This window comes from Aspergillus alliaceus (assembly GCF_009176365.1).
Source record: "Aspergillus alliaceus strain CBS 536.65 unplaced genomic scaffold BDW43scaffold_29, whole genome shotgun sequence".
Classification (NCBI taxonomy): domain Eukaryota; kingdom Fungi; phylum Ascomycota; class Eurotiomycetes; order Eurotiales; family Aspergillaceae; genus Aspergillus; species Aspergillus alliaceus.
The window spans coordinates 161,521-183,353 of NW_022474712.1; the positions used below are offsets into that span (position 1 = coordinate 161,521).

At 49.3% G+C, this 21,833-nt stretch overlaps 8 protein-coding genes across 8 annotated transcripts; 1 reads left to right on the forward strand and 7 right to left on the reverse strand.

Moving 5' to 3' along the window:
• Positions 1–1,259: 1,259 nt before the first annotated feature.
• On the reverse strand, positions 1,260–1,754 carry BDW43DRAFT_111233 (uncharacterized protein). Its single transcript, XM_032037922.1, has one exon. The coding sequence runs from the start codon at positions 1,628–1,630 to the stop codon at positions 1,310–1,312; it is 321 nt and encodes a 106-aa protein (XP_031899082.1). The 5' UTR covers positions 1,631–1,754; the 3' UTR covers positions 1,260–1,309.
• On the reverse strand, positions 1,755–2,963 carry BDW43DRAFT_111232 (putative oligosaccharyl transferase subunit Dad1). Its single transcript, XM_032037921.1, has 3 exons — positions 2,296–2,963; positions 1,992–2,158; positions 1,755–1,919 (listed from the first exon to the last, which is right to left on the reverse strand). The coding sequence occupies exons 1-3, from the start codon at positions 2,530–2,532 to the stop codon at positions 1,853–1,855; spliced, it is 471 nt and encodes a 156-aa protein (XP_031899083.1). The 5' UTR covers positions 2,533–2,963; the 3' UTR covers positions 1,755–1,852.
• BDW43DRAFT_279765 (putative C6 transcription factor) lies at positions 2,699–5,862 on the reverse strand. The gene is made up of 2 exons (XM_032042353.1): positions 5,160–5,862; positions 2,699–5,086 (listed from the first exon to the last, which is right to left on the reverse strand). The coding sequence occupies exons 1-2, from the start codon at positions 5,697–5,699 to the stop codon at positions 3,236–3,238; spliced, it is 2,391 nt and encodes a 796-aa protein (XP_031899084.1). The 5' UTR covers positions 5,700–5,862; the 3' UTR covers positions 2,699–3,235.
• An 810-nt stretch (positions 5,863–6,672) lies between these two features.
• Positions 6,673–8,813, reverse strand: BDW43DRAFT_279767 (putative mannosylphosphorylation protein (Mnn4)). The gene is made up of 8 exons (XM_032042354.1): positions 8,302–8,813; positions 8,239–8,248; positions 8,149–8,172; positions 7,951–8,095; positions 7,585–7,896; positions 7,404–7,531; positions 7,293–7,334; positions 6,673–7,238 (listed from the first exon to the last, which is right to left on the reverse strand). Exons 1-8 carry the CDS (start codon positions 8,468–8,470, stop codon positions 7,163–7,165), a joined length of 906 nt encoding a protein of 301 aa, XP_031899085.1. The 5' UTR covers positions 8,471–8,813; the 3' UTR covers positions 6,673–7,162.
• A 2,380-nt stretch (positions 8,814–11,193) lies between these two features.
• On the forward strand, positions 11,194–13,070 carry BDW43DRAFT_111345 (putative C2H2 finger domain protein). The gene is made up of 3 exons (XM_032037925.1): positions 11,194–11,518; positions 11,579–11,943; positions 12,021–13,070. Exons 1-3 carry the CDS (start codon positions 11,356–11,358, stop codon positions 12,789–12,791), a joined length of 1,299 nt encoding a protein of 432 aa, XP_031899086.1. The 5' UTR covers positions 11,194–11,355; the 3' UTR covers positions 12,792–13,070.
• Positions 13,071–14,045: 975 nt separating this feature from the next.
• On the reverse strand, positions 14,046–16,602 carry BDW43DRAFT_111297 (MFS transporter). The gene is made up of 5 exons (XM_032037924.1): positions 16,343–16,602; positions 16,253–16,276; positions 15,464–15,982; positions 15,056–15,413; positions 14,046–14,991 (listed from the first exon to the last, which is right to left on the reverse strand). Exons 3-5 carry the CDS (start codon positions 15,974–15,976, stop codon positions 14,414–14,416), a joined length of 1,449 nt encoding a protein of 482 aa, XP_031899087.1. The 5' UTR covers positions 15,977–15,982; positions 16,253–16,276; positions 16,343–16,602; the 3' UTR covers positions 14,046–14,413.
• Position 16,603: 1 nt separating this feature from the next.
• BDW43DRAFT_111280 (M28 family metallopeptidase) lies at positions 16,604–19,587 on the reverse strand. Its single transcript, XM_032037923.1, has 3 exons — positions 18,548–19,587; positions 17,105–18,477; positions 16,604–17,032 (listed from the first exon to the last, which is right to left on the reverse strand). Exons 1-3 carry the CDS (start codon positions 19,452–19,454, stop codon positions 16,976–16,978), a joined length of 2,337 nt encoding a protein of 778 aa, XP_031899088.1. The 5' UTR covers positions 19,455–19,587; the 3' UTR covers positions 16,604–16,975.
• Positions 19,588–20,122: 535 nt separating this feature from the next.
• On the reverse strand, positions 20,123–21,697 carry BDW43DRAFT_312248 (RTC4 family protein; the record flags this gene model as incomplete). The annotated part of the gene is made up of 2 exons (XM_032047332.1): positions 20,123–20,393; positions 20,457–21,697. The coding sequence occupies 2 exons, from the start codon at positions 21,695–21,697 to the stop codon at positions 20,123–20,125; spliced, it is 1,512 nt and encodes a 503-aa protein (XP_031899089.1).
• Positions 21,698–21,833: the final 136 nt, after the last annotated feature.

Consider the following 21,833-nt stretch of genomic DNA (forward strand, 5'->3'; position numbering starts at 1 on the left):
GTCCTGGTGATATTCTTGTTTTCATGACAGGTCAAGAGGATATTGAAGCGACTTGCGAACTAGTTGATGAGCGATTAAAGATGTTGAACGACCCGCCAAAACTTAGCATATTACCTATCTACAGTCAAATGCCGGCAGAACAACAGGCGAAGATCTTTGAAAAAGCAGCCCCTGGTGTACGGAAGGTAATCGTTGCCACAAACATTGCGGAAACCAGTTTGACGGTCGATGGTATCATGTATGTTGTTGACGCTGGGTACTCGAAGTTGAAGGTCTACAACCCCCGAATGGGTATGGACACGCTGCAGATCACGCCTATTTCGCAAGCCAATGCCAATCAGCGCTCCGGGCGAGCAGGGCGGACAGGACCTGGCAAGGCATATCGTCTTTACACTGAGGTGGCGTACAAAAATGAGCTGTACCTGCAAACCATACCGGAAATCCAGCGTACTAGTTTGTCCAACACTGTTCTCCTTCTCAAGTCTCTTGGGGTCAAGGATCTCTTGGACTTCGACTTCATGGATCCGCCGCCACAGGAAACCATCACAACGTCATTGTTCGAGCTCTGGTCATTAGGTGCGCTGGATAACCTTGGTGATCTCACCCCGTTGGGACGTCGTATGACTCCATTCCCCATGGATCCGCCACTCGCCAAGCTTCTTATAACGGCCTCCGAGGATTACGGTTGTAGCGAGGAGATGCTCACCATCGTATCTATGCTGTCTGTGCCGAGTGTATTCTACCGCCCCAAAGAGCGCCAGGAAGAGTCGGATGCAGCCCGTGAGAAGTTCTTCGTTCCCGAATCGGACCACCTAACCTTACTTCATGTCTACACGCAATGGAAAACCAACGGCTATTCAGATGGCTGGTGTGTCAAGCATTTCCTTCACTCGAAGGCCCTGCGACGGGCCAAGGAAGTCCGCGACCAACTTCACGACATCATGGCCATGCAGAAAATGTCACTCGTCAGCTGTGGAACAGACTGGGATGTGATCCGTAAATGCATCTGCTCTGGATTCTATCATCAAGCAGCGAAGGTGAAGGGAATAGGCGAGTTCATTAATCTGCGGACTAGTGTGACTATGCAACTGCATCCAACTAGCGCGCTGTACGGTCTGGGATATGTGCCCGAGCATGTGGTTTACCACGAATTGATCTTAACTAGCAAGGAGTACATGTCCACTGTCACTGCCGTGGATCCTCATGTAAGTTACTTATATACCCCTCATAGTGTCGATAAGCTGTAACTAACTCTATACCAGTGGCTCGCCGAACTCGGAGGCGTTTTCTACTCCGTCAAAGAAAAGGGTTATTCCCAGCGGGAACGCCGCGTGACAGAACTAGAATTCAACCGACGCATGGAGATTGAAACCCAGATGGCCGCGGACCGTGAACGGGCTGCAGCAGAAAAGCAAAGAGAAATCGAGCGGAACGACCCATCGAGACGGAAGCAAGAAGTCGAAGCAGGGTCTGCTGTGCGACGTCCAGCCATCACCGGTAGAAAGGTTGGGGGTGCCACGGCCTCATCCACATCACGAAATGGATCTTCTGGTGGTGGAAGCGTGGTCAAGAAGCCACAGATCAAGAGACGACCCGGACGAGCATTTTGATGGTTTAAACACATGTACATAGTATACGCATAGACTATTATATACCCTGATTAGGCATTGCATGGATTGGGTACGGGAATAAATACAAACAGGCGTTATCAGGAACTCCATGAATAGCTTCTCCCTTCCATCCATCTAAACCCTAACTACAAAAGAAACACAAGACAAGAATCCACCAGGGAACCCCATCCAGTCACCCACCCATCAACAACAACAAGAGCCAAACGAACAAGAAAGACCCCTTAGTTAATAAAATTAATACAGAAGAAATGCAAAATCAGGCTCCCGAAGATATAATCCGCAAACGCCCTACCAAACCAGTCAAGTCAGCATACAACGCCATCCAACAAAGAAAGAAAAAAGAAATAAAAAAAATCTCACCTCTCATGCGAAACCCCTTCCTTACCAACCCCCTTCCCATCCTTCCCCTTCCCACTCGCGCTCGCCTTACCCCCCTCCTTCACATCACTCGTCTGCATGCGCAAACTAGCCGTAAGAACAAACTGCCCAACAGCAGCACAAAACCCGCTCAAGAAGGCATTAAAGGGCTAGCCAAAATCCCCAATTAGCTTTCATTCTTCCCCAGTATGACTCATAGCATTGCCATTCTCAATGCACTCCAAAACAAAGCATCGTTGTAAAGTAAACCATAACAGTAAGAATGAATTGAATAGAATCCACGTACATAGTTCCCCGCAACGACACAGTACACGAACTGGATTCCGCCGACGAGAACCAGGAAGGCCATGAAGGCGTCCAGGAGGAGCGTTCGTTGCGGCGTGGTCGCCAGGTACTGTTGCCAGACATGGTTGGCGATGTCGACGACGGAGGCGTTGGTTGTGAGGGTCTTCGGGCCAGAGGAGAGGGATTTGGTGCTTGGGGGAGGAGCCGTGGGGGCGGCGGTGGTGCGTTTCGCAGGCATTGCGGTTGGGGGTTAGTAGTTTTTGTTCTTTTTTTTAGGGAGACTCGCGCGAGGGAGGGAGTCGATGAACACGGTTGGTCGCTGGAGGTTGAGCTGATGAAGCTACTGTGTACAGTACTGTACACGGCATTTGTTCCGGATACATCACGTGACCCATAGTCCGAGGGAGACGCGTCGTATTACACGGTATACATCTCGGGATGATGGATGTTGTTTCTTTCGTTTTAGTATTTCGAATACAACATTTTCGAGGCCCGGAAGAGATTTGTCTTCGGAAAGTATAAATATCGATTTTCATGCTCCGTATGTGTCGAAGAGGTATACTAATACATTGCATTATAATACATGGGAATAATAAGACTGCAAGCCACCGTTTTATAGAGCTGTAAAACTCCATGAAACCCCAGTCCAACCGGTGAGAAGGCACCAGGCAGCCATACATCGTAGATCGTATATCATTAAGAATGGAGAGTTTTTGTCATGACGTGAGAGAAAAACAAGAGGTGAGAGGCATTCACATTACAGAAGTGAGTTGAGAGGATAATGATCGCAACCGGGGATTATAATGCAGAAGCTATTGACTTGTTTGCCAATTCGCGCTTGAAAGGAAAAGTAAAGAAAGCGACCTCCAGGGTCACAGATAAGTCGGCAAGAGGACAAACACCGAGCGGCAGGAAACAGACGTCATAAAACGCTGAGATGATCAGGCAAACCAACCAGAAACATTGTTTGAAATGTTGGCCATAGGGTTGGCGGGCTGCACGTCTTGCATGTCCATTTGGAAGTCACGCATTACTTGGTCCCACTCTTCCCAGTTGAGCTGCAAGTTGGACGAATCTTGTGGGAACTCAGCCGGTAGAGTAGGCCCTTCGGGGATAGGAATAGCTGGCCCTGGATGGGTAGCCGGCTGTTGACCAACAGGTCCGGGCGTCGAAATAGCGAGCCAGTCCACATCAGGGAACAGCTCACTCATTACCTCCATGGGTCCTTTTCTGAGATCGATGTCACCCAATGATGGATTATTCCATGTAGCATTCGGTGTGGTTCTCGACGAAGCCTGAAAGCCCGGGATTCGCGGCAAAACCGGGGGATCCATGATCTTCGGCCCTTCGGGAATACTGCGAGATGTAGCACTCGAGGTGACTGTGCTGGGGTTAGATTGCATCTGTTGCTGCTGCTTAGCTCGGTGATCGGCTGCTCGCTTCATCAGCCGGGCGAGTGGCCGCCAAAGCATGCCTTTTCTATGTTTCGCTGTCTGCACCCATCCCCCATATAGTGCACTCGCAGCAGCCCAAGCCCGCTCTGTCAGAGGATCTATGGGACGCACGCAAAGTTCGGCTAGGACGAAGGCGATTGCATGCCATTGCATGTTGATTGCAAACATCCAGGTCCATTTCTGTGTGTTCTTATCGGCCGACAATAGGCACGCGAACTCAGCGACCTCAACTGAGGTAAGGAAGAGGCTTTCGCGAGAAGAATTTGTCAAGTTTATGCCCTGATACGGCCGTGTCATCGGATGATGGACCACCAGCCACAACTTTGACAGAATGAGACGAGCGACTGTCGCAGTAACCCATTGTATGGGGACGTTCATATCACAATGTTGGATATATCGTTCCTCGATGCGTTTGTTGATGATCTGGATCAAATTGCCACATTTTTCTGGGAACGGCTGTTGAGGCCCAGGAATATTAGTATTCGGACACGCATGGCTCACCCGGCGGAGAGCAACAGTGATTTCAAAACGCATTAAGCTGAAAGTCATCTCCGTAAAAGTACTCCTCTCTTGGGGCGGCTCCTGCATCTCAGGGGTGATGTCGTCGTCATTGATATTCAGTGGAAGCCGAGTATCGTACATTCTTTCATTGATTTGGGTTTCAGTGCCATGATCCTCGGATGACCGTATATCCAGCAGTCCAATGTGCCACCACAATCGCCGTCGCATTTCCGTTTCAAAGGGCTTCAGGCCAAAATTCGTTCCATCTCGATGTAGTCCAAGCCCTTGGGCCAGACGAATGATTAGAGAGGTCATAGACCAAACAAACTTTGTATCATCCTCCCGGCGTACCGCGATCAGAAAAATCACAGCGGCTTGCAAAAGCATCAGACTTTGGGTATTTAAAAGATTCGCTTTTGACAGTGCTTGTTCGACAGCAAACCGGTAGCGAGTCACAGCAGAGTCGCGCTCTTCTCCCAGCAGAGAAAGGCATTGTTCCTGCGTCAGGCTAATTATCGATACGAAATACATTGAGAGTAACAACGCTTCGGAGTTTTTGTCCAGCGAGTCTGGATGCTCGGTGGCGCTCGTGAATAGCTGCTTGGCCGTGGGGTTATGAACGATGGGTATTAAAGGTGCCACATTTTCCAGATAGACTTCCCATAGTAAGGGAACTTTCGATGGAGGGGGATGGAAGCTACGAAGCGAGTGCGCAAGCGAGTAGAACCCAAACATGAACCCATCGTGATTGGTTGAATGAGTTGAAGTAGACGCTGGGGACGGATGATCTTCATCCTCGGAAGAGGATGGGTCTAAGAGGTCCTGAAGCTCTTCAATCTAACGCTCCCAAGTCAGTACAAACTACAATGAGGCGAAAACAGATACGGCTAAACCATGGGTACAAGCTCACCTCATCCCCCAAGCTTGCCCACAGCCGATTGCTGACATATCGGCTCCGACCCTCTTCAATCACCAATCTCCCAAACTCATGATCCAAGCTCCGCGGCTTTCGCTTCGGGTCAAACGGACACCCTTCGGGCTCGGGAATTTGGGGTTCGGCGCTTCCTGGGGATTCCAAGGTGGTTGCGGAGTCACTGCGCTGTTGCTGGGGAGAGGGCACCGTGGACAAAGCCGCATTCTTCTCACTGAGGTGCTCGATGACACCCTCTAGGCGTTTCAAACGGGACAGAAGCTCCGCATCATGGGGTCGCTTCGACTTGCGCGGCGCTCGCCCAGGTGGGGGGAAAATACACTCGACGCCTGCCTTGACGCAATTGGTACACGGGCATTTTTTGTTGCAGCGGACCTTCCTCCTTCGACAGGTTATACAGCTGCGCGAGCCACTGTCCTGTGAAGTATGAGAGATCGCGGGGGGGCTTGTTCTTAGCAGGGGATCGGAGCCATATTGGTGGTTCACAGAGTGTGTAGATTCTGCAGGCGGGAACGACATGGTGGAGAAGTGGAGATCACAGGAAAACCTCCCACCATCTGTAACATTCCTGACAGGGGGAAAACCTGGGGATATAAAGTAGAGAAATTGCAAGCACCCATGGATTTATAAAAAAGGATACGAGCGCCAATGCTACCTCTTGATTATCAAAAAGTAAGTGAGACGGGATCTTCAGTCTTCGACTCATAGTGGAGCTTGCGTGAGGGCAAGCGTTCTTTTTATTGGCTCCACCCATAGTCCAGGCCGAACGATGGGGTTTTGGCACGGTTGATTGGCTGAGAGGTGTGGTAAGATTACTAATGTGTCCGTTACCTGAAGTTCTCACTGGTACTAAAATTGGGACCATATTTTGGGTATCGTTCGGTACGTTATCGGTACCGACATGTATCAGCCAAGTGAGGGTTTTCTTTTCTTTTCTTTTTTTCCCTTTTTTCCCTCCCCATGGTTGACGAACAAAGTGATTCAACTCCTGTTCCAATGAACAATTTGTACTCGGATAACAATTCTATCAAAAGGCACCATCTGCCTTATTTGCACGTACGTCCAACCATGACACTACATTGCACTATGTGAAAGAGGGATATACTTCTTGAGCCTAAGGTAGTGGTCTGAAACCATAGGTATTGTATAGATTATAATACAAACTGACGTCATGCCTAAGGCTACTAAGACACTTTACCGGAAAGAAACCATTTCGAGTCAACCGAAGCTAATATTGCAGCCTTAGGTGACGATGGTTCAGGTCACCAGGTCTCTTATCTGATCGTAATCTAAAGTCTCTGCATGAGTCAAACAAGCCATCGTACCGGGAAATTCCGTAATTAGTTCCCCAGCCGGTGGACTGTGCGACTACTCTAGTACTAAGTAGAAAGTAAGATTCCATCACTGGGTCAGGGCTGAGGCTGACGTCCGGAACAGCGATCCGATTCGTCCATTCGTATTCTTTGCCCTGATAAGTTGAGACAGCTCACGTTAGATACTAGCAGCGTCTTGAGCCGGAATAGGGTTATCACGTCGTGAAACGTGGCTGATGGTCAAGGGTAGTATGGAAAGGTGGTCACTCCTGTCCGACCACAAGCTCAGATAGATCTATTCAGGTATCCAAAACCCAGTATATAGTATGTATACACATCATGTACATCCATTAACCAACCATATCGATACAACCCCAAAAGATAAAGCTCGTAAGCCTATGTCTATGAAGCGCATTCGCGGGAGTTTCTTCGATAAGAAAGCGAATGCGGCCAAAATATGTGTTATAAGAACCGAACGCCATGTGCAACCCATGCCAGAAGAATGCGCAACCTGAAATAGCAGAAACGCCTGATATATGGAAGAAGGGGCTTGTTTTGGGGCCGAACCCAGTGCTGGCTCACGGCGTCGTGATTACAAAGTAAATCAAATATATGTATATGGCCCATCAGGTGAATATATATATGTTGTAGAAGGCAGTTGCGTGATCATTACAACTTGTAGAGGAGGGGCGTCGTTCGAACGGGGATATCACCCCCTTCCCGTCGCAAAGATCTCTTTCGTTTCCTGAAGAGCACAGCATAAGCATAAAGTCCAGCCACTTGACCAACGATTACTTACGAAAGAGGGTCCCAGACCAGAGTCTCTTCATTAAAATGGTGGCTGGGAATGGATGTTAGTTGGCGTGCAAAAAAAAAAAAAAAAAAGCCATCCGAAACGGTGTAAACGTACTCTTGGAAATCCGTGACGGTTAAAGACTTGGAGCCATATTCCTCTTGGAGCAGCTTAACGTACTCGAAGGGGATCTTAACCGGGAAATCTTCAAAGTGACTATTCCGGAGCGGGAATATATCATTTTCCTGGAACAAGAGTCAGCCCTACTGTCGTGCAACCCTGGGCGCGAGCCACATACATCGAATCTATGTCCGTCTTTGCACATCAGCGCTCCGGTATCGCCCTTCTTCCTCATCCCATCATCCGGACGCACTGCAGTAATATCGATGAATAGTCCAGAAGAGGTATCGATCCACCGTGCGTCGATCACGTTCTTTTTGTCTTCCGTCGATCGGAAAACATAGTTCGGGTTGATCTCGAGGAGATAGGTGCGTCCACCTTCAATGCCGGGAATGTCGAAGTGGTGCTCCGTCATGTTGTAGTATTCATCCAGAAAATGGATGGTTGGTTCCGAAATCTGAACGTCGATATCATTGTCCCAAGGAAAGATCTAGCCACCGTTAGGAAACGTCATGTGTTGTTATCCCCATGGTCGTCACGCTACCTTTTGGTTCCACCACCACGCCAGAAGGGTCCCATGCATTATCCATGTCTCCGCACCTACGTCAGCCATGGTTGATAGGTACGTTCGGATGAGTTGCGATAGATGTGGAAGCGTCTCCTCCTCTGGAAGAGGTTCCTCGGCGAACCTAGAAATGAAGTCAGTACGGACGCAACCATGGGCAGATCGCTCTAAGCATACCTTCCATCGTAGTGATAATGGAAACTGGTGTCCCACCATATTAGTTTAGATAATCCAGGACAGCCAAACCGATGACGTCGCGATCCTTACCTAGACTCCTCTAATGACTGGTCAGAAATACGTTCAAAATCCCTTGAATAGGCAAGCACTTACGAAAGTATTTCTCTTCTGCTGGTTCACTGGGACCTGTACCACTATAGTCCTTGACAAACTTCGACCTCACGCTGGCAAAATCGGTATCGGCATCAGAGGCGGCTAAGCCACCGACGGCGAAGGCTAGCCCGTAAAGATAAGGAAGCCATCGGGATGTGGAAATCCACATAGCGTGTGGAAGGATTGTCCCTCGAGATATCCTCCAAATTCTGATACTTTTAATTATTATTTGTTTGGTTGTTTCCCCCCCTTTCGTGTTCAGTTCAGGAACGAATTAGTCTGCATGCCCCAATAGTAAAGTATAAGTGGCTCAGGGCTGAAGAAAGTCGACCGGGGGGGGGGGGCACGGAAAGAGCGGAAAGTCCGATATGCGACAGGGCCGGTATGCGACTAGGGGAGAAGGAATTGAGGTAAACTGTGGGCGAATGGAAAGATATCCTTCAGGAACAAGGATCGTCAATCATATATATTGGATTTGCAGCAGGAATGAAAGATCGGCGGGTGGGTTTAGGACTTTTTTTTTTTTTAAATTATCTAATTAAGTCAGTCGCGTGCTCAACTACTAGTTAACTTGCCGAAATTGGTGGCAAGTCATTTTCATGGCAGATACGCACAGGTTTATGGGAAAAGCCTTGTGGATCTAGATCGAACCATTCATATTGCGTTAATATTATTAGAAGTCCGCAAACTCCACCCCTATGAGGGGCTTTGCTTTAAAGATTCTTTTGATACTCCCATACTTTCCGTACATAAATCCTGTCATAATTACTGTTTTTCTTTTCTTCTGGATTTCTTTTTAGAGGCATCCGACAAGAAACACGGTCGACGACATACTTAGGCTAGTACAGCCCATCCTTGCCACAATAGTTCCACCAGTTCCAAGGCATCGTGGGCGCGCGGCTACTGAGAAGAATCTTGAGACTTGTGGTGGCATTGGTGGAAAGAATAGGAAGTGATGGGGATGAGGCCGCGTCATGCTCGCGTACAAATCCCGCTTTTTCCAATAGAGCTTGATTCATATATCCCTCTGGAACTGACTATCGTAATTGTAGTGTCTAAGTTTTTTGGATGAATTGCAACATAACTTCATCTTCATCCCCCTATTCCCTTTATATCTGTGCATAGAATTGTCAGGGCACATCCCTGTACCGCGTTAACGTACCTCTTGTACTATCTATAGTACTCATGTAGTACCTGTTACTACACCGTACGAAAGGGTGGAGACCGCTGTCCCCACTAGGCAAACAGAACCCTAACACAGCGACTAGAAGTCCCAAGAAAAAGAGAAGAAAAAGAGAAAAAGTAAGCAAAAAGGAAAGAGGTAAACAGCGCCAGACTCTATCACAATAATCGTATTGTGTATAAAGTGATGGTTCAAGATTAGTTCCTATCGCCCCACAATTGAAAGACGTGCCAATATACGTATTCAGTAGGCAGCAACTTCAGTTCCTCTCTAAAGCACCACCGCCAAGATGCCAACACTATACTACTATCACTAACGCCTCAGACATGATGTCAAACGAAGGAGTGGACATTTGTCCACTTCTTTACCCCATGATTCGGCACCTGTCTACGGAAAGGCGCCTTATCTGACTCGCTATGTACAACCCTTTCTAGATCAAAACCATAGGAAGATGAATCTGCTTGGTCTATGCCTCCTTTACTTCTGTGCACATGGGCATTAGTAGCAAATCCTACGTGGAATGCGACTTAACTTGTATACATGTATATTAACATGCCATGCCATTCATAAATGTAAGGCTCGTGACAATCCCTACAGAGGTGGGCTCAAGGGTAATGCCCATCCAGAAAACAACTCACTATCGCTTCGAGCTTTCCGCAAGAAACATATTTCAGATACATATAGTATAAGAACACTAGGATCAAAGCATCCTCAACCCTGCTCGTCAAGGAACACTGTCTTGGATAAATGTGCTGGGGTATTTGGCAAGATATCTATCAAATGTCGGTCTTCTGGTTGTATCCACTGTCTTGTGAGCAGCTTTATCCCAAGGCAGTTTCATGACGCACCGCCGTTGCAATCCAAAAGTATCAGTTCCGTTATTTGAGAGGGAGTCGATGCTGGGGCTCGTTAACTCTCGACTGCATTCTCACATGCCTTAGCTCCTTGCATCCTTCCATACCATACTACGCCACTTTTGGCCGAGGACGCCTGTCTTCTCCGAGCAATCCTGGCCGCCGAAATTTGTTGTATGCCATTCCACCATGTCTCCCGCAACAATGCGCAGGTCGCTGCCCAAACTACTGCCTTGAGTGTGTTGGGTGGCATCTCGGTCGGTTCCAAGCTCTGTGAAATGCCACGAGAGCACTGTAGTAGTATGAATAGATATTTGGTAAACAATTGCTAGAAAATGGTCAATAAAAGATCACCCGGCGTCATAGATTGAGTGCATTATTAGGGCCTGCGAGGGTGAGTATAGTATAAGGAGACTAGACACAGTGGATATTGCATCGCGATTGACCTAGAATAGCCTTTTTTCATTTTATATTATAACGGGGATATATATGTACCGAATAGTTCGCACTCAAGAAATGCCAAAAGTCTTGCATGCACAGCATTCCCAGAAACAAGGAATTTGATGATAACTGTGTAATCCTGAGACCCTGCTTTCCTTGATGAAAAAGAAAGAAATGGCAGAGATCATCTGGTAGAAAAGGGTGCAAAATAAAGCTCCTCGCCCCAGGAGAGGATAAATCCTTAACAGTCATATGTGCTCACCAATTGGGCAACCGAGACGATATTATAGCATGCTCTTCATGCAACTTGTATAAAACGATGGAAGGGAAGGATGACACCACGTGATCATGCATGGGATGTATGGAACTAGTATCGGATACGTCACACCAGAGAAACACCAAGATAAATCTGATCTGCACGTGACGTTATAGCCTCACCTCAAAGCACTTGCTTCCATTACCGGCGACGAGTCGCAAACGCGTCGACAGACCTTGGCTGCATCCACAACCATCGTCAATCAGACGTCGGATATCCTCTATTATTAGCGTAGATCATTACCAGAGGCCTCAGCAACCATGGGAAAGAAGAGACGCGGACCAACCTTGGAAGAGGTTTTAGCTCGTCCATGGTGTTACTACTGCGAGCGCGATTTCGATGACCTCAAGATCCTCATATCACATCAGAAAGCTAAACATTTCAAATGTGAAAGATGCGGGAGAAGGCTTAATACTGCCGGAGGTGAGTCGCGACGCATTTCTCGGTTCTAGGCCGATTGACCTTCTAACGACCCGCGAACAGGATTGTCGGTTCATATGAGTCAAGTACATAAGGAGCAGTTATCGGCTGTTGATAATGCGCTTCCGAACCGATCGAGTCTTGATGTTGAGATCTTTGGCATGGAAGGTGTCCCTGAAGACATCATTCAGACTCATAACCAGCGAGTCGTAACACAGTTCCACCAAGCCGAGGCCGAGCGTCAGGCCCAGACTGGAAACCCTCCCCCGGGCGCGGGCGTCGGTGGACAGCCAGCAAAAAGACCGAAGCTCGAAAACGTATCGGATCTGAAGAAGCGGCTGGCAGAACACAAAGCTAAAAAGGCCGAGGCACGTACGGGAGAAAGCAGTGGCGATGCGACGCCTGTTGGTGCTGGACAAACACAGAATGTGGGTACCTTTGTAGGTTTTCCTTAGTATATTCAGCTGTTGAAGGGTTCTCCGACAACTAACCGTGTGTGATACAGAGCCAGTCACCCTCGACAACCGCCCCAAACCCCTCACAGTACACATACCCTCAGCCGTACGGAGGTGCGGGCTCCCCTTATCAACAAACGGCAAGTCCAGTCTACCAGAATTTCTCACCAGGCGGACAATCGCAATTTCCTCCTAGTGCGCAGTATACTCCATCGGGATACTCCCCGCAATCGTTTCAGGGTACCCCCGGACAGACTGGTCCAGCTTATGGAACACCCCCACCATTCCCGCCACAACAGCAACAACAACCAACTCCTCAGACCAATACGCCCCCACAGGTCGCCGCATTTCCCCAGCGATCTGGGAGCTTGCCGGCTGCCCCCGGTCTTCCGCAACGACCCGCCGTGGGCGCTCCCCAGGTCAATGCCTATCAGCTACAACAGATGCATATGGGTCATCCGGTGCCGACCGCCGGTGCACCGACCGGAGTCGCCAACGGCGAGAAACCACCAGGAGCCGAAGCCACGCCGATCTCGTCGTCTATTGACGATCTCATATCCGGCGCCGCAAAAGAAGCCGACCAAGCAGCTGCAACCGCTGCCCCTCCCACAGAAGAAAAGCCCACCAAAAAGGACAAGTCCAAGCAATCAAGATTGGTGTATTCTGACAATGAGACCAGTCCGGAGGAAAAGATGGCGAAGTTGTCAAGGTACGCATTCGTTCCCAACCGTTTAGGGGAAACGGCGCTTGAAGAACAAGTTCCTGCGGCCGTCGCTGGGGCCGAACGGGGCCCGGACACCATATTCGACGCAACGGATTAGTTACCGAAGAAACCAGAACGGTTGGCGATGGGGGACAACTCAGCCGACCTTCTCGATGCTCGGCCCGATACGCGCAAGACCTGCGAGGTCAGCGGACAGGAATGGACCACAAAATCCAGCTAAGTTCGATTGCATGTCAAATTCTAGATACACGTTTTGATGATCTATCTTCTGGTCATGCTTTACTGCTTCCTACCCTGATCTTCTGTCAGTAGTTGGCGGCCTTTGCAAAAAGAAAAAAGAAAAGAGCGGGCCTTGCAGCAGGCATCGCTCCAGTTTCGCATGAGTGTCGCCGTGGCTTTCCCGTGCGCCTTTTTCCCCTGCCATGGTGTTCGAGACACGGCTGCGCGAATGAGCAACGATAAGAGTTGGTGAGTTGGTCGTCGAATTTTACTGAAGGAGCTGATCTTCGCGAATGCGTTCTGTTACTGTCATCGGCGCGAAACCGGTCTACTTACCCGTAAGTCCTGGTGAAGGTAGGCTATCATCCATTTGGAAATCAACCAATCTCGGATTAGTTCAGTGTATCTTCTCGTTTAGAACAAAGAAACAACTTGGAATAAGATAATAATCCACGCCACAACCACCACGAACCAATCACTCGAGACTCAAAGTAAAAAAAAAAATAAGCTTAATAGGTATAATACATACAAACATCCACAACACCCACTACAACTACCACCTAAACCCATGCCATGCCATCATGCAAAGAAACCCGATTAATTCTTCGCCAAAACCGCCCTCCCAAAAACGAAAAGTCCGTAAATCGCCACCAGACTCAACCCCATAGGAACCGGCTTCCACGTCTTGAACGCCCGGGGAATCGAGCTTCCGCCTAGCACGACGGATGCCAGGAGACCCAGCTCATCACCGTAGGTCTGGCCCATGCGGAGACGCTGGAAACTGTAGAGGTAGAGGGCGCCGACGGAGAGACCGGCTGCGATGGAGGGGACAGAGCCGGTGCGCGCGTAGCCGATGATTCCACCCAGGGAGGTGAGGAGGGAGAGAGAGAGGGCGGAGTTGGTTTCCAATGTCTGTGGGTTGCGGGAAAGGTTAGTATATGCGGTTTGAGGGAGTGAGTGGGGGTCTGGGATGGTGGAGGTTGTGAGGATAGGAAATGGGCGGACGGACCATTTTGTTTAAATGGATTTGGATTTGGATAGTTGGGATTTGGGTGAAGAGATGTTTCAAGTCGAGAAGAGTGAGAGATGGGGGGATGAGGTGATGCTATGTATGTGGTATGGTATCGGAGTTAAGGGAACAGGCTCCGTTTGTCGTCGTCATGATTGGTCAATGGGGAGCTCGGCGCTCGGTATTTCATGGAGACAGCTGGAGTACTCCACTTGTATATTATATTGATGAGACAACTAGGTGGGTTTGCAATTTCACCGACTGAGCATATTTGACTATCATTCATTTAAATGGCTATCGCTGGCATAACTTTTGTTCATGATCATCACTTCTTTATCAGCGTTCGTGGGATCCTGTCTCCGCAACGAGCGGTGATTATTAAGCTTAGGTTACAGCATTGTCAGGCGGGTCATTCTTGTTTGGTATGCATGGAGGCGACGGAGACAATTGTCGTGGACTTTTGTACAACTTTTGATACGGTATAAAGTTGATTAGTGGCAAGCCCTGCTCTCAGGAGACCGACGTTGATCTGCTGCCCCGTACTCGGTCTCTTGAGGTTCTTCGTCCTCTTCAACCACGCCGTTGCCCTGGAACCCATCCGTCTCCACGGTCCAGTATATGGGGATAGCGCTCAAGATACCGAATATCGTGAGCGTCCACCATGGGAAGATGATGTAGCCTTTCTTCACTCCGAACGAGAACGCGGCTCCGCAGATGGCTGGCCCGGCGGCTCGTCCAACAGCACTGACACTCGTAGCAACACCATTCAGAGTCCCAAGCACAGTTAAGCTAGTCGCAGAGTTGGTAAGTAGGATCGTGATGCAAGGGAATCCAAAGATGGAAGCAGAGAGCTTTGAGAGCATGAGGAAAAAGACGGTTAAGTGGCGCAAAGACTCCGGGACAAGAGAGGTGAACGGTGTCACAAAGTAAATCATAGGAAAGACAAGCACCACGCCCTTCAAGCAGTTGAGCACACCGAATCGTTTGGCGGCCATTGGGAAGACAATAAATTGTAAAACCATCCCAATGATTCCAATCAGGGTATAATACATGCCGATGGTCTGGGAGTCTGGTAGAAAGAAACATGGTTAGATGGTAGGTAACAAATCAAGCTTGATCCCACATAAGCTTACCGACACCAAATCCTCCTATGAATTTGAATGGCAGGTGTACATCTGGGTTGTCATGTATCTGTTGGGCAGGAGTGTGCAAGAACACCGGCAGTAGTGAGTCGAAGGCCATCGTATGCAGCGACAGCAAGGCATATGCTATGAGTACCAGTCTGGATTGCGGCGAGAAAACCTCCTTCCAACTGGGTCTTTTGGCTGGAGCTTTCTTCTGCTGAGATGGGGTTTCACCCAGCAAAGGGGTAGTCTCGGTGTCCTGCACAATATATCGTTCTTTCCTTTCCCGTGAAGTGCAAGAACTTGCTAGCATGCTACCTAATACTAAGCCGTAGTCGCGGCGGTCCTTCCTTGTTGCCAGCGTTTCCTGTACTCCAATTAGATGATGTCCCTTCGTCGTTCATGTGGTCATCTTACGTGGAGGAACAAGAAGCCTGTCGCGATTCCAATGATAAAGAGGAACGCAGACGCTAGATTAGGCAGGATGAAAGGGTTCCTCTTGAAGAACTCCGAGTCACCAAAAATTTCCGGATGCTTCTCCGCTGGGCGTGCTAGAGCACCGCCAAAAGCAGGGCCAAAAATGGTCCCAATAGTCCATACTAGAGGCATAACACTAAAGGCGCGAGGCTGCAGCTCCTTCTCTGGGACCATTTCGGCCACCATCGTACGAATGATGCCAACGTTACCGTTCATAAGCCCGAGAAACGCGCGGGTGATCACTATCATGCTTAGGGTTTGCGAGACGCCAAATAGCAAAGAGAAAATCATGGTGCAGGTAAGCCCCAACAGAATGATGGGCTTACGACCCATATGGTCCGAAGCAGTACCCCAAGTGACTGCCATGACCGCCTGGCTTATGGACGTGACGGCAGAGGAAATTCCGACCCATTTTGCAACCTCATCTTTGGGAACGCCGACATATTCGATCATCTCCGGCTATACAGCAGTTAGATACCTGTGAGACAGACATACCAAATGTACAGTGTGGGATGAGGTAAGAACCAAGGGGGACAACAATATGGATAACAAGAAGTGGGAAATAAATAAATTAAAATATGATGCATACGAGATACGGCAAAACAGAAGTTATAACAACTGCGGTAGGGATAGATCATTTTAGCACTTGATCGCGCCATCATCCGCCGATCTAGTCGCTAGAATCGGAAAACTTTGCAGAATGGATATATTGAGTTTTCATAAACATACCAGGTTCAGCAAAGCGACATATCGCTAGATGTTTTGTAGAAAGCAGGGATTAGCGTAGTACCGACTGTGAAGCATTTCATGGAGACTTACAGAGAATAACTAGCTGCCGGACCGGCAGCCTTGGCTGTTTCTCCAGCATGAAGAAGGATGCTGCACGAGATCCTGTATATATGAGCGCTGAACAGGTCGTCGATCCCAGTAGCGAGCCCTAGAAGAAGCACGGACAAAGAGAAAGAAAAAGAGAAAGAAAGGAGATGTGTTTAGAAGGTGAGATGGAGCTTAATTGATCATCGATCAGAAGTAAAGTAAAAGAAAAGTAATAAAGAGAGGAGAAAAATCAGTGGAGACGGCGCGAGTGGGTCGAAAGACTAGAACTATCATGAAGAGAGAGAGACCCGTGACTGGCTTCAGGCTTAATCTAACTCGATAAATATCGCCGCGGATTCTTTTCCGTTTCTTTGAGTCAACCCTCTCGTATTAATTCCGGAATCCTTCACGATCTTTGTCTCGAGTATGTCTGTCTATATTGATTGGTTCAGAACTAAGGTCAACAACTATTATATAGTAAGTGTAGGGTCAGCTGCCATGTATATTATATGATTTATATCCCTAGCAACCAACCCCACACCGTCATATCTCCCCTATCCTTGTTGTTTGGTTGTAGACCTTAAGCACCAGAGATTCTCCCCCTTACATCTTTTCCAATACCCTTAGATCATCCAATCATTTAAGCAGTTTCGTGGCGGCCTCCAAACGCTCAACGATAATAGAGCGCCATTTCTGGGGAGAAAAAAAACTTTACGTTAGCGCGTGGCCGCTCTAAAAGCTTAGCATCGCAGTATAATTCCTCACCTGAGCATTACCCACATCGCCGGCGTCAAAGCTCTCCACCAGTCCAGGATACGTCGCACCCGAATATCCGGTCCAGATGCCGGGCGCAAACACTACATGCTTGAACCAGCTACGCCCATCGAGTCCGGGTTCATACAGGAAGGCCCGCTCAAGGGCCTTGTACTTGTCGTTAACGATACGGATCTGGAAATAGAGCCACACCTTCTTCCACCACAAGTACCAGGGAAGGTCCTCCGCCAATTGGGAGGTCAGGTCGGCGCTATAGGCGTCGAATTGCTTAGCCACAGCCTGGAACTCGGCAATTGCTCTGTCCAGAGACCCAAAGTCAAACTCGCCGCCCGGCAAATGCTTTGCATCGGGCTTGATATTTTCTAGATATTGACCCAGACCAACACTGTAGTCAGCCGCACTCAGGGACAGAACAGGGGTCTCGACCAATTTGGCCGCAGCCAGAGCCCAAAGTTTCGTGCAGGCTTCGTGGTAAAGCCACCCATGATCACCAAATCGTTCCATCCAGTCAAAGCTGTCATAGTTGGAGTGGTAGTGGTATACGGGATCCTCGGGGCCGCGATTGAAGCCCAAGTCGAAGCTGGCCACGCCCGCAAAGTCCTGGAAGGCAGTAAAGTCACTGCCGCTTCCCATGGTGTTAATATGACCATCCCAAACATCACGGACCGTTTGGCCTGGAACGGTCTGATTGGGGGACTGCACAAGGCCAGTGATATCATATATCACATTGTTCAGCAACGGGCTCGCCGCGGGGCCCAGTTTAGTCCCGGAGGCAGCCACGTCCACGTTGAGGTAGGCAACGTTGGCTTTTGAAAGCCAGGGAAGCTGGTCCTCCACCCACTCCGTCGATCCTAGCAGCCCATATTCCTCTCCATCCCAGCTGGCAAAGACGATCGTACGTAATGGCTTCCATCCTGCCTTGAGGGCTTCGCCAAAGCTGCGAACAACTTCGTTGAGGGCAGCGGAGCCGCTATTCGGGTCTGCCGCACCGCCAGCAATCCAAGCATCCCGGTGGTTGCCCAAAATTACCACCTCATCTGGAATGGCGCCCTTGATGACACCAATGACATTCCATAGGGGGGTAGTAACGTACTCCTGTTGATTATGCAAGTTAATGACCACATCATCGGGCGAAGGGCCAATGTTGTATTCGACGCCCTTGTTACCGAGCTTTCCACCTTGCCACCGTTCATTGAAGTCCGACGCTTTGGGGCCATGTCCGTTCAGAGCCATCAGCAAGGGTATGGCCTCCTTGTATGAAATTGGAATTGAGGGAATAGACGGAATTGAACCGCTAGGGTCTTTACGGTCACACCCAGGCTTGGACGGCCAACCAGGAGTCGTAGGATCGCCCGGCGCAATGCCTAATTCACACACATCGTCAGTCAACTTTAATTAAATCATACCACACGGATGAAAGCCGAAGGAACTTACTCAGGAATTGGGCGCTACCCCGTTGCACGGCACTCGGGTTCCGCGCGGGACCCTCCGGATACGCCTTGTATCCGTTTTCTTCGGTGATTTCACCATCTTCCTGTGGATCATCATACAAGATCACACCCACCATGCCCAGCTCCTGTGCCCGCTTGATTTTCAGCCCACGGAAGTTGCGACCATACTTAGCGATCGCAATTTTGCCGGCAAGTCTGACATTGGCGTTAACCAAGTCCTCGTAATCGGCATACGTGCCGAAGTTGACGTAAACGAATTGGGCGGTGACATTTCCGCTAGCGGAGTAGCCGTGGAAAGTAGGTACACGATCAGGAAGACCACTTGTATGGTCCTCCTCCAAGACGTCTTCTTCTAAGGATGCCTCGTACGTCACTTCAGTCTTATCCTTCGTCTTCTTCAACAGAGCCAGACGATGATCCAAGGGGTAGTTGATGTAGACATCGTAGGCCACAATGTTGGCATCCTCAATGCCAAACTCTTGCCAGCGCTCCTGAGTCCAAATCGCCTGGCTCAGGTTCTTGCCAGCGAGATGAGGGCCTGCCGTGTAGTAGCTGCTCCATTCCCGGGCCTTTTCAGCCGAAGGGGTAATTTGGAGAATGGCCTGCAGCTCTTCATAGCTGAGACCGTAACCGTGAGGCCAGGCATTATGAGGGAAGGGGTTAGCTCCAGGGAAATACGACCAAATGGAGCCATGTTCTCGTGGCAAGACAGCCGAGGGCAGAAGGAATAAGAACACTGAAACTACGAGCAGCATTCCGAGACTATAGGTACAGAGCTGACGTAGCCTGTGATGGGGATACCGGTGTCGCTGGGGAGCGACACTGACGACCTGGAGGAGAGGGGTGGATTCAGAAGCCATGGTGGACTTCTCTCTCATCTTAGGTGACATGGTTTAACTAGGTGAATTGAGGGGATGAGAGGGTAAGAGGGTAGGGCATGGGACAGATGAAGGTCAGCATTGACTTCTTGTCACGTCAGCAAAGAGTAGGAATTGGTTCGGGGAAGTATGGGGGGCATTGGCGGCAAAGGAACTCTTTATCTAATCGAGAGCTCTCCCTCCTACGTAATGCTCAGTCATTGGGCTTTATCGGAAGTCCCGTGCGGAGTTCCGTCCCAAAGCGGAGACGGAAAAGCTTATCGGTTGGCTATTTGACAGCTTACTAAATTTCTTCTTCCGTTGCTCTGGTTCGGAGTTACGTTCCGACAGAATGGTGGTACTATATTATACTGTACATACATAGCATATCGTACCATAAAACCTGGGTGATGACCTACCATCACCCGTTATTAACATATTTCCGTCAATAACAATATACTCTCAAATACTCCTGTCATTTCAATCCATCGCACGCCATCCGCGGCGCGTATGAGGCAATCTTCCATCATCCGTCAAAACACAAACACAATAGGTATCACGTGTCACGCTTCTGTTATATACAATCAAGACATGCAATATCCGAATAGTCCGAAAAGGAAACTGAAATAGGTAAATGCAGAAGAAGAGAGAGGGAGAGAGAGAGAGAAGGGGGGTGTTGGGAGAAGGGGAAGATAAACAAACTAGACATAAGTCGAAAGTTCGGGTTCTTTAGGCATCGGAACCTTGTCGTTCAACTCGAAATTCAACCTCTCGCCAATATCAATACTGTCGCGCAAGATCTGCCGGGCAGTATCATCGTTCACCTCCATATCATCCTTGACGAGTCGGACTGCCAATTCAGGCACGAGCACTGCTTGTGCATAACCGACAACCCCAGCCAACTTGACAATGTGGTCGCTGACTGCCAGGCGGCGCAATTTACGAGAGAAGCGCACGGTTAAAGCTTGCAACCTGTGAAAATTTCACATTAATCTCGGAGATCTGAGCCTTGCCAAGTAACTGAAGGTACCTTACATTTTACCAGCACCTCGAGTACCGTAATAACCACAAGAGATTGTCTCCAGACCATCTCCCTCTAGCGTCAGGCGGAAGTTCTTGGCCTTGCCCGACTTCAATGTGGAATCCAGCATGTTTCGGTAGTATGACTGGCTATCTGGAACCAGAAGAGTCTCAAGGTCGTCGAAATATCCACGGATCCGATCATCGAACGTATCCCAATCGATAGTCGGGTAGCCCTTGTCCTGCCACTCTTTCTGGGCTGTGGCCTGCTTATGAGAATCGCAGAACCGCTGCTGCTCCCGAAGGCGCTGTTTCGGCTGGGACTGGAACCGTAACAGGAGTTCCGGATCTACAGTTTCTTTACACCAAGGGCACAGAGACTGCTTCGGCTTCGGCTTCGGCAAGTCGCCCACATCGTCAAACATGTCCTCTAAACCAGTAGAAGATAGCGAGCTAGGCGGAGAACTGAGAGGAGAGGCATCCCCATCATCGATGTCGAAGACTGCAGGCTCTCGAGCGGAGGAAGGAGCAAAGGAGGAACTAGAGAATGTATCGTTCGGCAAAGGAGGAGCCTTGAACTCGGGGGACGAGCGTGGTTTACACGACGGGCTGGCAACGTGGTAATCTTTCGGGACCTTAAATCCATCATCCTTCGTTTTCTTCGCAGTATGCGGTGAATTGCCTGCCGACTTCGGCTTACGGTCAGGGGAATCCGTGCGTAAAGGTGTCATACTGGAACTCGGCGTCCTCATATAGATATCTGAATTGCGCTTTTTCTTGGATCCATAATCAGCGGCCTTGTGTCTCTTCTGAGGTTGGGAGGACCATCCACACTCCGAAAAGGGGTCGCCGTTGTCACTTCCACCCTTTATAGGAGCCGCATCGTTCATTATCCTTTTACGGCTCGAGCGTTGGGGCCTTGGGCTTTCTATCCCCTTCTTCGTTCGCGGAGTTTGTGACAATCTTCCACTTCCCTGGGAGCTCCCCGCTAGTTTTTCTTCGAGGGTCGGCCCTGATCGACGAGGCGTGCTCTCGTTGTCGAGAGCCTCATTTAGGCTGGCGTTGCTCTTAATCTCTTCTTCGTCGCTGGAGCTAACAGGCTCATCGTCTGTCGCGGGTTCGGGTTTAATGACTAGCTCGGAACTTTTTTCTTGTTCTCTGAAAGTAGAAAGGAGATGTTTTCCGTGGAAATTGTTCGTTGTTAGGCGGTTGGATGCGAAGCTCGAATCGGGCTTCGGCCGGAGGGTGCTGACCATAGTGGGTAGGGCCGGAAAACAACTTTGGATGTGCAGCGAGGTACGGAGGAATTGCGCATTTGTTAGGTAAGAAGTTATCGTATAGAGAATGAGAAATGGGTGAGAATAATGTGAAACGGGAATTGAGGGTGGCAGG